Source organism: Lycorma delicatula, chromosome 7, assembly GCF_047948215.1.
Source record: "Lycorma delicatula isolate Av1 chromosome 7, ASM4794821v1, whole genome shotgun sequence".
NCBI classification, from domain to species: Eukaryota; Metazoa; Arthropoda; class Insecta; order Hemiptera; family Fulgoridae; genus Lycorma; species Lycorma delicatula.
The window spans coordinates 32069698-32086838 of record NC_134461.1 but is presented as its reverse complement, the minus strand read 5'-3'; the positions used below and the strand labels follow the sequence as shown (position 1 = coordinate 32086838).

At 28.4% G+C, this 17141-nt stretch overlaps 1 protein-coding gene across 6 annotated transcripts in view; it reads left to right on the top strand.

Annotated features, from left to right (window-relative positions):
* mtm (phosphatidylinositol-3-phosphate phosphatase) overlaps positions 1 to 17141 on the top strand; it is a 74618-nt gene that overhangs the window by 24142 nt on the left and 33335 nt on the right. For all 6 annotated transcript variants that reach the window (XR_012757263.1, XM_075371963.1, XM_075371967.1 and 3 more), the window contains exons 4-6: positions 8774 to 8983; positions 13977 to 14084; positions 16607 to 16759. Coding sequence is in view for 5 of the 6 variants with exons in the window: in XM_075371963.1 (XP_075228078.1) it covers positions 8774 to 8983; positions 13977 to 14084; positions 16607 to 16759 (471 nt within the window). In the remaining variant the exon portion in view is untranslated. The remainder of the gene's footprint in view (positions 1 to 8773; positions 8984 to 13976; positions 14085 to 16606; positions 16760 to 17141) is intronic.

The following is a 17141-nucleotide window of genomic DNA, read 5'->3' as shown; positions in this document are numbered from 1 at the left end:
GTTGCATAACACATTGATTATTTGCTTGATACGTGTATTTTTTATTAGATTTCTTCTATTGTTTTTGTAGTAGTATTGTTGTATTCATATTAAAAAATGCTCATAATATTTGAATTTATGTGTAAACTTTATTACTTGTTTATATGCGTGTGCATTTCAAATTTTTTGTTTTGTTAATGAGAATTTACTTAATGTTTATTTGCATTACGGTCATAGTGGAAATAACAGCATTTGCTTTACAAATTGCCATTTTAAGTAAAAATAGGATAATAATCGTAATTTCATTGTAACATCTTATGCTATGTAAAAATTTATTGCAATTTTGCCAAGTTTACATGTAGAAATAAATATAAAAATTATGATTAAAATGTAAATAAGTAGATTTTTTTGTTAATTTCAGCCAAATAATAAATAACATTAGTTTTAAGATAATTAGCTGTGATTGATAGTGTTGTAAAACATAACATATAAAGTATATTATTAAGTAAAAGTTAGACTTTTACTTTGACTTTTATGAATTTGTATTTTTTTGTTTGTTTTGTAAATTCACATTTAAATTTATGTTACTAGTTTATTTGTTTTAAGCTGTATAAATATCCTTCCAGTGGGAATCTGGCTACATAGTTTGTGTTTGGAAATTTCCATGTTCTGTACAATTTTGGGGATAAATAATGACTTTCATTAAAGAAGCTTGAAATTGTTCTTAGGTGGTACTTTATTGAGGAAAAACAATCTTTTTGCAATTTTTATTTGATAATTCAAAATCATTGATTCATAATGTGGTAATTTCATTCTGTGTAAAGATCTTAATAGGAAGCTCATAATTCAGGTATGAACTCATAATCTGGAGGGAGGAGACTTTGCAGTAATTCTTTTGGGTGGGTTTAGCTTGTTTTGTAGTCACACTTGTAGGTGGTACTTTGTTATCCATCCTTTTCTTCTATCTGGTGGTTATACAGATCCAACCTGTGACAGATTACTTATTGGGTAAAGCTGAACCTTCCCAATTCCTCATAAAAATTAAAAAAAGAAAACAAAACTATTTTCAATTTTTTATTAATAGTCAGCTGAAATTTGTCTACAAATTAAAGACTATTTTTTTAAGGTAATTTTTTTTATAAATATTTTATGTAAATTAAAAAAAATAATGATAATCCTTCCTGTGTTTTAATTAAATTATTTGAAATGATAGAATTAAAATAAATAGTCGTAAGAAAAAAATCAATTGTTATTAATTGAAAAAAAATTTGTAAGCTTATAAAAAATATTAAAATAACAAATGATCTTGATAAACATGTGTAATATAATACTGGTATACTTACTGGATCTCTTTTGTATTGTATGCTGTTTGGCAATAACAATAACACAATATATTTTATTAATTATTAAAGGTTTCATTAAAAGAAAAAGAAAGATTCCAGTTAATTTTATTAAAATTATATTATATTTAACAGTTTAATATATTTAATTTGATGTTTGCCCCTTCTTGTTGTCAAACAAGATTTTTGTTTGACAAAAGAATAATGAAATAATAAAAATAAAATAACTGATGTGAATTATTAAATGCACATAAACAGTGTAGTACATACATGTAATTGGCGTATGTTACTGTTGTTCCATAAACTAGTATTTCTGAAGATTGATAAATTGTAATTTTGATTATTAAGAAGACATAATAGATAAAAATATTTATTAAAAATGTCTGCTTATAAAGATGTTCAAAATCTTGACAAATTTGTTCTAATCGCATCTTACTCTTACTGTTTACAGCAAGGCAAAATAATTTATTATTATATTATTTTTATTAAGTCTGGCAACTTCTTTTTCAATATTACATTGCAGATGTTGCAAATCCTTAGTTTTTCATGAAAAACCTTTTTTTTAATATGCCTCACTCAGAAAAATCACATGATGAAAGATCATAAGATTATGGTGGTTAGTTGGCAGTGACCCAATTTAGCAGTCGGCTTCGAATCCATTCTGGGAAGTTATTGTTAAGATATTTTGGCATATCTTGACTGTAATATGGTGGAGCACGATCTTATTGTCAAATGATATTATGAGTTTCATACAAAGGATTATTTTCCAGCTCTGGCAAAATGGTTTCAAATAATACACGGGGTATTTTTCTTCACTTACAGTCCATTAAAAAAAAAAAAAGAAAAAAGACTTATGATACCAATTGCTCCAGAATTTCCAGCTACACATTTAATCCAGGATTATTCAACACTTTTTACATTATTAAATGATGATTAGAAGTACTTGAATAAATATTGTTAGTCCTATTAACTTAGCTGTGTAAATTTAAATGAAGCCCACAAAACATTTGTGAAGCGTCGTTTTGCCTCATAGTGAATTAAAAACATTTCTGAAAATTCTACTTACTGATCTAAGTCATTCTTTGTAAGAGGCTTTACAAAAGACAAAGCTGTACGATTTTAAGTTCAACTCTTAAAATTCATTTGACTTTGGCAGTAGGAATGTCAAATTCCATAGATTCCTTTCTGATGGACTGTTTCTAGGCTTTTTTGTCATGGCTTGTGTCACTGTTGTCAAGAAATTTTCTTCTTTAATGATCATCAATCATCAAGGACTTTTTCCACTTTGTACAAACCATGAACACCACCCATACAAACAATTTAATTATAAGACACAATCTAACCATATTAACAACTTAATCTTAAGTTGTTTATTTAAATTGTTGATTATTTTTTGTGTCTGTACTGCTGAAATCTTAGGATATTTTTACAGAAAAATCTCAGAAACTGCTTCATTACTTTAGTCTTCCACCAACACTAAAATAAACGCTTATTACTTTGCTGTTAGTATTCAATTCATTGTTTTAAGAGAACAATCATGCTGAACTGACAAATAAGGTTAGGGATCTATTTCACACGGTAATGGTGTTCATATGTTTGCTATTTATTTTTCTTATGCAACACTGCAAACAAGATTTTTTATTATTTATTTAAATATTTTATATATAAGTTACACTATTTAACTACTAAAGAAACTGAAAATTAATGATTTCAAATTATAAGTATTTTGATGTAATTTTTTACAGTATATACTATTTTACAAGATACTATACTTAAAATTACTGTATGATATCGTACCTTAGTGTACCATAATTACTATAGTGTACCATATTATAATGTGTGTATTACTCCGTACATTTTTTGTTCATTATGTCGTTTTTCATTTTACTTTTTTCTAATTTTGTTTTGTTTGTAATTTTTAACTTTTTTTTTTCTTGCATGCAATGCTTTCACATTTATATACTTGTATATAAATATACTTGTGTGAGTTGTGAGGTTAATTAAAAAAACACTTAAGCATGAAAAAATGCATCAAATTTTGAGTTGACTGTTGACTGATGACAGATAAGTTAAACATGAGTTCTGATTTCAAAGTATTGTGTCCAAATGGTTGTCAAACTTGCACTTTATATAAAAACATTTTACATATTTCATAATCTTTTTCACTGTGTATGTGTTTTTTATTTCATTTTTTAGAATTAATAAGTTCTGTTTCTTAGATTCATCAATATCCTTTATTTATCTTTATTAATCATTTATCTCTTTATTTACTATTAATTTTAATATTAATGCTCTAAATCTTAATAAATAATTTCTGATTTGCATCATGGTAGCAGAATGTAAAAAATTCTTATTCAGATTACACTTACTGATTTTTAAGTGTGTTTTATTTTCCTTATCACAACTGTTTTTGCAGTGCCTACTGCTTCATCAGATGAATATATTAATTGATTAGAATATTTTTTTTAGTGTAAAAAGAATAATTTCTTTATTCAATCATAAATTAAAACTTCCAAATTTCAATTTGTGACTGCAAAAAGAATCATTCATTTTCTTCTTTTTTTTTGAAAAATGTTTTAATCAGTTATTATGTTCATCTGATAACACGTCTGCACTGCAAAAGCACTTTTAATTAGAAAAATTTAAATCAATAAATAAAAAAAAAGCAGAGAGTAAATATATTAATAATTTACAATTCTTTAAGTACATGTTGGGAAACAGAGCTCCCCTATACAGTACTGTAGTTATTTGTTTTGCTGATCTGTCATTAGTTTATCTTAAAAACTAATAAGGCTTTCTCATGAAAACATTTATGCTACTTTGGATCAGTGCCAGTAAATGCATTTGATTGTTAACATTTATTCATTTGCTTATTTAAAATAACCACTTTCATGTAATCAGTCTTTCGTTAAAAGAGGCAGCCTTTGTTTTAATATAACAGGTAAATATTTTATAATTATAAATTTATTATTGTATGGATATAATTTATATGATTTCACTTTTATAAATATTTATTTATTGTTTGCTTGATGAAATTATACAGAAGCTTTGAAGTGGTGGAATGTAAAAATGGAATTTTGTAGACTATTAAAAATGCCATGCCTGACCAGGATTCAAACCTGGGATCTCCAGACGAAAGGCTGAGATACTACCACTCTGCCTTGCAGATTGGCATTATTTGATGATATATGCATTATTTTACTGTCATATAAATTTGAAAGTATATTATCAATTATTAAAGCCTTTTTGGTTTAATTTAATGGTCTTTCAAATCCAGATGATATTGATGTCTCCTTTGAAATCATCATCTATTTCTTTTTCCTCTTCATGGTCTTTATTAAAGATTGTCCCACTTTACACTATTAATTATTCTTGCTCTCTTTTCTCCCTTAAAAGTGGTTTTCATACCTGGATCTGTGTTTTTATTTTTTGGCTTCATTACCCCAAATATTTCCCTTTATGTAATTGTTTTCTTGCATCATCCATAACTGCTTCTCTTCATCATCTACCTGTGCGATCTTGCACTTTTTACATCACACACACACGCCCCCCTGCGCACACACACACATATACATAGACATATATATATATTTAATTATTTAATTTTCTCTTTTAATTGTCATTCACTTTTTGTTTATATTCTATGCCATCCTCAGTTTTAATGTATTCCTTGTTTTCCATAGTTGCTTACCAAGTATTAATTTTCTACCTAAAATTCTCCTGTCGTAATTAAATCTATCCATTTATTTTTTTGCCAAATCCACTGCTATAGTAACTTTTAGTTTTTTGTTCAGATTTTATTTTCAAATAATTTCCCTTTAGTTTGCCTATTTACCATCTGTTTATTTATAAATTCATTTGTGGTCATAATCAATTTCTCGATCTGAAATTGTTTAGTTTCCCTTTAAATCTCTGCCTAATCTTTGTATAGTGTATCTGATACCATCCCATGAATTTTCATTTCATCCTTGTGTATTTTCACAGAATCGACAATTAATGAAGGACTGGCTTATATGATCACATTAGCTGTTAACAGGTTTTAATATTTGCAACTTGAAACAGGTTGCAGCATTTTGCAATCAGGATTGTTTATTATTGGTCTGTCAGAAGTGGTTTATTAAACATGATTTCAGACCACTGGAATTTTACTATACTTTACACCCTTCAACAATTTATAGGATGCTACTCCCTGAAACAATTCAGGTATTGGATAACCATCAGGCTGAAACGGATGAATATTTCCAGTTTACCCGGGAGACTAACTTATTTATTACCGTTATAATTCTTACTTCATTCTTGTTATCTCCACTTTTATTTTTGTTTATTATCCTAATATCTTCTGACCTTTGTGTGATTTCTTTCTACTTATTCTTACTAATTTCTAGAACATCTGGCTTCAGTCTATCCATATCTTATTTTAAAATATACAGTCTTACATTTTTACATAAAAGTAAAAAAGCATGGCAATCCAAGCTCTACTTATGTAGTGTTATTATTCTTATATTTTCTGATGACCTTTTGAACAGTACCCTCAACATTTACTGAAGGATTATTACTCCCTTAATCTAGCTTTTGTACAAATCTGTTACAGTAGTATTCATGATATGGCTGTTTGCTTATTAAGCAAATAATTGGAAAACTTCCTCATTTATTGCAAAACCCTATGATTTCTATTCAGAGAAAAATTAATATTTATAACTAAAGCAAAAGAAGATAATTACCATTACATAATTATTGTAAACTTAACCATCTTTCTACACTAGAGTGAATGATCCTGTCACACAGTTTACAAGACTGTTGTATTAATAAACGGAAAAGGAATGGCAGGAATTAGTGGGAACAGTAAGCATGAATCATGCAAATACACTGCAAAAAATGTAATTAAAAAATTGCAGACTTAGAAAACTCCACCTACTTTTATGGAAGATGTTCTGTGAAAACACAAATATATCCTAATCTTATAAACACCTGCATTTATCATTTTAAAAACCACTGACGTCTTTTTTTAGTGTTGTATCTTAAAAATTTTCTATTTTTAATTTGTAATTATTTTCATAAAGTAAAAATGTCTGATCATATTTCTTACATCACCATACCACCTTTCTTCATATGTCACATATTCAACCAATCTTAGAGTTTGTTCCATACTTTAACCTGCATGTGTAGAGTAATGAAAGGTTTAATCCTGTGCCTCAAATTGGGTAGATCAGTAGGTAGCAGAGGATGATACTCAAGATTCTTTATAAAACCCCAAAGGAAAAAATTTGATGAGGTTAATTCAGGTGACCTTGGAGCCTGTTGCAAACGAGCTGTATCATTAAGTCCGTGCCAACTAGTCCAATGGTTGGAGAAAACATTCTTCAATCGATCCCAGAGTTTACTGGGATTCTAGCACCATTATACAATCATTCCAGTACAGAGTTATATTGGTGTGGATGTGTGCTATCTTGTTGCCAAAGGTTTTTGGTTCATCTTGGAGTTGAAGAAAAAGTTATATCCAAATAAGCAACTCCTGCTATTGTTGCTTTAGTGAAAAAGAATCCATAAACTTGTTGTCAGGATATTGCACAGAAAATATTTAATTCTGAAATGTCCCTTTGACATTGTAAGAGTTCATTGGGATTTTTGAACCCCAGATACAGACGTGTGTTAACTTTTTCACTAAAATGAAATATTGATTCAACCACTAAATACAGTAAAATCAAGAAAGTTATTTTCATACTACAGTATTTTGATTCGAATCAGCTGTACACATCATCTAAACAATGCCGTGCACTTCGTTTAAGAGATATTGTAAAAATTAAAACCCTGATTTTTTTTTTGTACACATGATATAATAGAATCAAACTCTGTAATATAAAAGCAATCTCACAATTTCGTGTTTGTTAGTTAAACTATATCTGAAATACAAAGCCAAATAGATGCATACTGAGATATATATATATACATACACATACTGAGTTTTCTCGACTTTTCAACTTCCTTGTTTTATGTTACTGATTTATAAATCACACTTAGCAGACTGTTGGTTGATGACTCAAAAATTATTAACTTATTGATAAATTATTAATTATTAACAGATATTGTTTACAAAATGGCATTAAGTTGAAGTCAGTATATAGAAAAATATCACACTGTACATTCAACTAAGGTATCAGGTTTTGCTGCTTCTACACAGAAAACTATGCAAAACACACTTCTGTAATAAAAATATCCAGTTATCGTTTCTTTCTTTTTTTGATGACAATTTCATTTACAGACTCTTGAATTCTTATTGATCTTTTCGTTATAATTTTTAGTTCTTATTAAAAAAAATTGTAGCTGTCAGTATTTACATTTTTCTGCACAAATTTTTATAGGGACATTTATAAGTTTTAGTTTTGATTATTACTTTGGCTAGCAGCCAGTTGAAACAGTAGTTTGTTACAGTTGCTAGCCGCCTGTAGCAGCTCAGTTACTTCCAAAGATCTGGCATTCTTTTATTTATCATTTCATTTACTTCATCCCTCTTTTGTGAATATTTGTGAAGCATATTTGAGAGTTGTTATACCAACATTTAAAAAAAATAGTGAAAAATGAGCCTGAGCAAGATAGTTAACTAATCTATTCAGAACTAGTCCCTGTGTAGGTTGATCATTCTTCCTCTCTTTTCCTCTCTCCTACCTTTTCTTTATTCTTTGTTAAGTTCCATAAGAATGTCATATCCACTATTTTCATCTTTGACTTCTCTTCCCCTCTCCTTCCTTTTCTTTATCCTTTATTCTTTCTTAAGTTCCATAAGTTTTTTTGTCACGTTCCACTCTACTTTCATCTTTGGCATCATTCTGACACTTTCTAATAGGCAGCAGACCATCTATTTCATTTTTCGGGCTCACTGGAGTAACAACATTTTTTTTGAGCCTATAAAACTGTCCAAGGACTTTGTTTCCTATCCAGAAATTGTACAAGTGATTCAAATGCCTAACTTGTATGACTAAAGCCTAGGTCAGATCCATGCCTTCTGTTCATTATAAAAGTTAATCTAAGTGAAAAATACTAGAGACATTAAATAACCAGTTAAAGATACAGGAACTAAAATTGGAACGAAATAGCACCTTTTTATTTTAGTTTTATATTACTTTTTATTCATTGCAATAATTTATTTTAAAATTTATGATATAACCTTTTCATTTAAAGGGGTTTTTTAATGATTGAAACACTTTTCAAAGAACTGTGAGAGGTAATGTATATTTCTATTTAATTTTTTGCTTTATTTAAGTGTTCTTTGTGTTTGTTTATACATATATATATATCTTAATTGTGATATTTTTTATGTATATTTAATATCTATTATAATACTGTTTAATATTCTTAATAATATTTGTATTACTGACTTAAATAGTGTTATTTTTCATTAGATAGATGTAAAGAAAAATATATATTTAATTACTCTATATGATTATTGTTTGTTTAAGTCAAGTGTTGGAGAGACGAGTACTCCCAGTCGTCTGGATGATCCTCCTTTGCTACCTGGTGAGAAGGTACAAGGTGTTGCTAGGGAGGTTACATACCTTTGTCCATATAGTGGACCATCACGTGGTGTATTATCTGTTACTAATTACAAATTACATTTTAGAAGTATGGATAAAGAAACACCATATATTATTGAAGTACCTTTAGGAGTTGTAAGTTATTTCATTTTTTATTTGCCACTAGTTATTTTAATTAATCTTGTATTTTTAATTTATCTTTACCCCATTTTTCTAGTAGATGAGTTACCAGTGAAAATGGTGGAGATTTATTCATTTCGCTATTTGTAATTTTATTCAATTATTCTGAAATGGTTCAAATATTAACAGGAATTTAATAGTTATAATTTATTTATTGAGTGTGATGAGGTGATATACAAACTATTTTTTAATTTAATCTCATGCCCCTGCACTTTTTCTATGTCTAGGAAGCTTCTTGATCTTAGAAAACAAGTGTTTTCGTTATCATTTCGTTTGAGTCTAATTTCGTTTCCTTTCAAAATTCAGATGATGACAGATGGTAGTGCAGTGGCATTAAATCTGGGCTGTTTGGAGGATAGGGTAACACTTAGTATGTGAGCTTTTATTGTTTTGTTTCCATACTTAAAAAGGAAGTATAAAGGCAAGCAAAGGAAACATAGAAAACTGAATGAATGAATGATTTTAATAATATATAATTCTAAGCAGTAATTATTCTTTGAAAAAATCAAGATAGAGTATCTTCTGTAAATCTAAAATAAAAGGTATTTCCCCAGTGAAGATGTTACTTAGATTGTTGTTACTTGTTTACTTTCTGTGGTGGAGTTATTCTTGAACATTGTACTGTGTGCTTGAATGTTTTGACTGCAGTAAAATAATAGCATGTTTCCTGACAAGTCATTATAATCTGTATAATTTGTATCACTGAAGAAGTTGTTTGGGCAACTTATTTATTTTCACCCTACAAAAGACAGAAACCCACCTGTTACTCATTTTGTATTATTTAAGATAATTGTTTTTTTTCTTACATTCCCAACATTTATTTCAAACTCCTCAGAGATATCTGCAATAATAATTTGCTAATGCTCTCAAAACTTCATTGATTTTGGTTCTTGGCAAGTGAATGTGATTCATTTGCATTTCTCTCTAAACCTTTTAATGGCTTCCAAAATTCATCCACTGAACCAAGATAGACACTCATCTCCAAACTAATTTTTAATTCTTGTAAATCTGATGTAGAATTTACCCTTTCATTTTAAAAATAATTAATACTCAAGAAAAATAACTATGCAAATTTGTGTATACATCATGCTCAGACTTGACTAAAACTGATATGTACTCTGTAAATAAAAGATATGTACTTCGTAAAACTAATATGTATTTTGTACACGTATAAGGTCAGATCATGTTAATTACTGCTTATATTTAAACTTTCCTTATACCATTTAACAATTGATAATTCTGTGGGGCAGCAGTTGGCTGAACAAATCCATAATCCTTGCCTAATAAACTTTGCCTATGCCCAGACTTTATATAACAGCTAATAGTAGCATTGTCATGCCAACCTTTGGGATGTTAGATTTCAGTTTCAATAAGAAAAAATGTTCATATAAACAGAAAACAGTTGGTTGGTTAATTTTGGCTCACAAAACATTTAGCCCTGCTTTCTGCCCCCTCTTAGAAATTAAACAATATTAAATTTCTTGAGATACAAATCTAGGGGTAAATTTGGTGCTTCCTTATAGTTTTTAATTAATTGATTGAATAAAAGTGGTTACCTTACTTAAGTTTTAAGAAAAAAGGGGTAAAACAAGAAAATGTTTTGTCAGAAAATACACTTTTTAGGTTTGGAATAAAATAAATTTGTTAATTTACCAATTAACAAATACAAATTTTTTAAACTTTGTAGAGAATTTAATTCTGAGAAAATTAATGTAAATAACATGTGTTAAAATTAAACACAAATTTGGTGAATTACTCTAATTAGAAACAAAACACAAACTGGATCGGAGAAGTGATACAATTTTAAACAGAAAAATTTTCATCAATGTTTGAACAACATAATGTTAATCAAAACAATTAGAAAATTTAACTATAACAGAAAAAATAAATAAAAAATAGATTTAAAAAGTAAAAATCACATATTTTTTTGTTTTTTTCAAAAAATAATTAAATATCAAAATGGTTACTTGATAAAGCTGCAAAAATTTCTTCAAATTAGTTGCTCAATGTGGCCACCATTCTGTTCAGTGCATAGTTCAGCTTGGCGAAACCATGCTAGCTGGGCATGTCTAATAGTATTATTGTTATTCCTAATAGTTGCTCCAGCTTTTATTATAAGATGTCACAATTCTTCTTGTGTGCCAGTACGAGCTGAATAGACTAACAACTTTATCCTACCTCAAAGGCGAAAGTAGTCTACTGGCGTGAAATTGGGAGATTGAGGTTGCCATTTTACTGTTCAGTTTTGACCAATCCATTGCTCACTAAATGTGTTATTTAAATGATTCATCACATCATGACTGTAGTGAACAGGTGCTCCACATTGAAAAACCACATCTACACTCTTGCACTCTGTCTGCAAGTCTTCCAAGAGTTCCGTCTTATTTGTTTATAAAAAATGCAAATACTGTTCTCCATTGAGCTTTGGCAGTAAGAAAAAAGGGCCTATAAGATATCACCAAGAAGACCACACCACACAGTAAAGGAAAAAGTGTTTGAAATGACTTGTAGCAGTCTCATGGGGATTTTCTTCTGCCCAAGTTTGTGTTTCTATGATTTACAATACCATTTCTTGTAAAACAAGATTCATTAGTAGTTAGAATATTACTTAGGAAATCAGGATAATGTTCACATTTTCTAATTAACCATTGACATTTTCTATTTGATTTTTTAATTAACTATTCCATCCGTTTATCAAAATCAGGTCATAATAACTATAGTACACTTGGTGAAATGGGTATAATTTTTGCTCCCGTAATGTTCACCACACACTTGATTGCAAAACATGAAAGCAATGTGCAACCTTCTATTGCTTGAGATGGGAGTTGTTAATTGTACCATATTTAGTATTGTTTCTTCAGCATTGACATTTCTCACATAACGTTCATGACCAGCATTGAATCGTTGTGGTTGAAGCATATGTGTTCTTTGAACTCACCTCTCCAAAGCCTCAAATGTTTTACGATCCAGTACTCTTCAATCTGGATAATATTCCCAGTTGTTCACATACAGCAGCCAATCCATTTTTATTTACTTTGTTATAAATTAACAACATGAAAACAAACTTCAAATGAAAACCTCAACTTCAAATGAAAACAAATTTGTAGTATCACCCAGTGTGATTGAGGAACTGAACAATAAAAGCACAAACACTCTCAATTGAATATTCAAATGCTGGACACTAAACTTAATTGTTGATCAGCACTTTGTTCTTGGTAAACATCATTTCTCTCAGATGTTGAATCTATTGTATTCCACTATGTTAATGGGCTTCAGTTCAAAATATCTCTAATAACAGAAGAATAAGTGGTAGTGGAAAGTGTATTAGATGTGGTTGGAGTAGGAGAAATGTTCTAACCCTAAGGTTTTATCACAAAGGTTTTTTCATTGACATTTTTGTTAGTTATCATTCTTTTTTAACTGATAATAAAATTACTAGTTATGAAAACTTCATTCTTCTCTTCTTTCCTCTCCAACCATATATAAAATATTCCTTTCCCCTACACTATTACTATCACTATCTATTTACAGCTCTTTTAAACCATTACCAATAGAACAGTAAAATTCTTAAAAACTCGTAAAACTGCAGAATCAAACATATACATCAAGAATAAATTTGTGCTATGAATGATTTTGTTGATCTAAGTTTAAATTAAACCACCTAAAATCCTATGTACAACAAATTGAATAGGAAATGTTTAACAATGATTAGACCTAAGCAAATCAAAGTCGTAGAGATAGAAATTTTGTGTTGTTTGAAAAATTAATTAGAAAAAATGTTTAGAATGAATTAAAAGTTTAAAGAATAATTTCTCCGGTTATCATATTGCTTCAAGAATCTATTTAAAGTTAAAGGATTGAAGTACTGCAAATTTATTTTATAAATTTTTGTGAAGTTAGATTGAGCTTCATTAGGACCCCATTTTGAAAAAGATGCTTGGTTTAAGAAATTTGGACTAGAAGTTCTAGAATCTTCCTTAACCAGTGTAAAGTTTTGCTATCCATTCATGATCTGCACTACCTTTCTATGGCGTAGGATACAATTAGTTTGGACTGAAGAGGAAATTTATCTAGTATTACATAAAACATTGACTATGTAGAAAGTATAAAAGTATTTAAATTTTTCTGTTAAGCAGAAATAAAGGCTATAAAATTCAAAGTGAAAGGGTTTTAAGGGGTGTAAAAAAAAAATTAATGTCACAATTTGTTATAGCACATGAGGTTGTTGTAAATCTCTAACAAGAAAAATTTAAGATTGTCAAAACTCTGATCTGTTTTATTTGGAGCAAATCATCTGCAATATCTATTGAAACATGTAATAATATGCAATTGTGTTTGCATATGCTCTGGGTCAGGCTTAGCATTATTGCTGACCCAGGCAACCCAAAAAAATGCCATCTCCAAGCTTCAAAAACATTAAAATTAAAAAAAAATCAGAATTATAAAAGAACCACGTTAACCAGAAAAATGACATAATTGAATTAAGATAATAATACTAATACAGATTTACGGAAAATTGTTTTATTGAAAATTAATATTTACATTTTTAACGAGCTAATGACAATGAACTTACAAATTAAAACTAGTACCTACTATTTTCAGAGATAATTTAAACATACTTTTAAAACAATAAACAAAACAAGTACAATAACAATATTATTGTACTAATAAATAGTAAATAATATTATTTTCTAGATTCAAGTAATCGAAATATATTTTTGTGGATTGTGTATATATTTTTTTTTTTGAGCTCTAGTTCAGGTGGTTTTACTGCTCCTAAAATTTACCATCATAGGGATTTGCCTACCTCGCTTACTGGTTAGGGCCAGCCCTGATATGCTTCTGTTTTTCTCGAGAACACCTACAGGTGTTTTATTATGTTATTACTTATCAAAAAATATTATGTTTTTTAATATATGTAATTATAAAACTGATATTGATTCTGTAGGTAAGCCGTGTTGAGAAGGTTGGTGGACAATTTAGTAGAGGTGAAAATTCTTATGGTATAGAATTATTCTGCAAAGATATGAGAAATCTTAGGTTTGGGCATAAACAGGTAATGTATATTTTTTATATTATTATTTTCTGTAAACAAAAATCCTTAGTTACACAGGGTTTATGTTTCAAAACATGTGGGGCAAATTGAAGCTCCCTTGATATGCTCTGAGTAAATGTGAATTTGCAAATTAGATACTGACACTTATACTTAATTAATGATACTTGGAAAAGTGATATATATTTTGTAAAATAAGATATATTATCATAATTTTTAAGTCGACAAGTAAACTGGCAAATATTATTACTATAAGTGAGGATGTTTCCTCCTTGTGATAAGTATTTTCCAAGAATATTGCTTTGTAAAAAAAAGGATAATAAAATGAAAAAGTTATAAATACATAGTTTTATTTAATTGTATGTACAGTAATTGAATAAAATACTGTTGTAGTAAGAAATAAATAACCTTTATTTACTAATAAGAAACACTTGAAAGAAGTAAATTTTTTTTTACAACTTCTTTAAACTTTTCTCTTTTACGAGTATCAAAAATTTGTGAAAATTTTATATTTAGAAAAAAAACTATCTCGGTAATAAATTTTTATATTACATCCTGCAGTTTATTTTCTGTGAATTAAATAAAATGAAAAACCAAGAACATACTTTTGTAAAGTTGCTAAAATTATAATTATTATTAATATCTTAACACATTTTCATTGGATCTACCATCATCAGAGTCATAATAATCAATTCTTGAAATAAATTGCAGTCTGAAAATATTTGTTTAAACAAATGATGATATTGAATAACATCGGTTTTCTATGTTAATATTACTATACTAATATTTTTCAAAGACAAAACAGTAATTCTTTATTCAACATATTTGGAATCATCAAACAAATGATTAATCTATCAATGTATTATTGTAACGTATAAGATTATTTCCTCAAACTCGAGGAAATAACTTCACTTCGTTTTCAGCTAACCTGATGAAATGAGGTTGTACTGAAATTTTTAAGACTTAATTAAGGGGCAGAGTTGGTGACTTTTTGTGGTTTTTAACCTGAAAAATCAAATTAAAAATAGGTCCTAGAATAATATGCAGTAGTTTTTGAGAAATCCAGAATAAAAACTAATAAATTGCAGTAGAAAACCCCTGTTTTTTAATGTTTAACGGAAAATAACTTTGTGAAATGGGTAATAAACTCATAAAAATTTTAAACAGAAATGTAGCAAATTTAATTCTGAACAAAATGGTCTAAGATAAATTGAATAGAACAGAAAAAAGGTAGAAAAATTAAAATTTTATTTACAATACTATAAAAGCATCGCCCAAAAGATTTCTTTGATGATTGTGTAAGGGCAGCATTACTAAAGCGGCATGTTCATTACCTTTTCCTAGGATTTGAATGTTGGAACTCTCAACTTCAAAATCTGCTGATTTGTGAAGACGCATTCATCATTATACCAACCTGGTGGGTTAGCATGTTCATTATCTCTAGAGGTTTTTCTTCGCCCAGACCGTCTCTTGTTTACATTCTCCACTGTCCCATTAGCTTTAAACTTGTCAGAAATTCTTGCAGCCTTTAGTCTTGTGGTGGTCTTTTTCTGAATTCCATGCCCAATGTCTATGAACTTCTTTAACATTCTCAGTTTTCTAATAACACTTCAAAAGCCATTTATATGGGTAAAAAGATAACTGAATTTCACCTATATTTCTTACAGAATAAATAATCATACAATCCAGCAATCGGTGACAACAACGAAAAGCAGATGTTTTGAACTGTCAGCTGTTACGGGTTTGTCATTTCTATCCCTGTTCCTTTTCTAGCTATAACCATTTAAAGAGTGTATACATTTATTTGAGATGCTCTGTGTAGAAAATTATGGATGTTACGTAATTATTTATAACAATTTTTAGAAAAAAAGTTTTTTGATCCTGGTATCTATGAATACCTGAGTATTGGCTGAGTGCAATGATAACACTACCCATTTTTTCTCATAGTAAAATATTATGCTGTAAATAATATATATTATTGTTTTTATGACTTATGTACTTTTGATATTGAAGTTCAGTTGAGGACTGTGATCAGGATTTAGTTAAGAACTTCACTTTTTTTTGTAACATGTTGATTCTACAATTCTTTGAGCATCAATATTAAATTTGAACAGTGGATTATGTTAAAATATTTTGTTAATTCAGAAAAAAATATCAAGCCTAATTATGATTCAAATAAAAAATTACCAATACCTAGTTCAGGTATGGAAGGTTATTCTACATTGCATTAGTGTTATATGTATTTAGTCATTAGAGAAGTTAAAATTGGGCTTATTAGTAAGCCCAATTTGATTGTTATTTTCCACTTTGAAACTGACCAGTCCACTGTATTAATCAGATTACAATATGTAAAGTACACTGATAATTCAGGCATTCAAAGTTAATTAAAAGTACCATACTGGTATTAGGCCTGATTACAGTCTTGTGGCTTCGAGTAGCTGCTATAAAGCTAGTAACTTTTAGGTTAATGATTGTACGAGTATTTGTTGTTATTTAGTATTGTACTTTGTTATTGTTTTTCATAGGAAAATCATTCTAGAAGAAATGTATTTGAAAAATTACAACAATATGCATTTCCTTTGTCTCATAAATTGCCACTGTTTGCGTTTGAATATTCAGAAACATTTCCTGATAACGGTTGGACAGTTCATGAGACTATAGCTGAACTTAAACGAATGGTCAGTATTTTTAATCATATAATATTATTTATTCATTTCAGTATCTTAAAAATGAATTTCAGTAAAACTTTTTACAATTGAAATAATATGGACAGGACAAATTTTTATGAATTCAGGGAGATTTTGTTTGTAAGAAAAAGAATGTTTTATAATTGCTAAATAATTTTTTTCTAAAGTTTACCATAACATTTAATAATTACATTAAGTTAGTTTACAACATTAGACAATATGCAGTGTTTTTTTTTTAATTTTTAATAATACTGTCTAAAAAAAATAATCAAAGTAAGATTTAGAATTACATTAAAAACTTAAAAATGTGTGTTGCATTTAAATATGAATAAAAAAATTATTATCAGGAAACAACATAATTGTGATTTTGTAT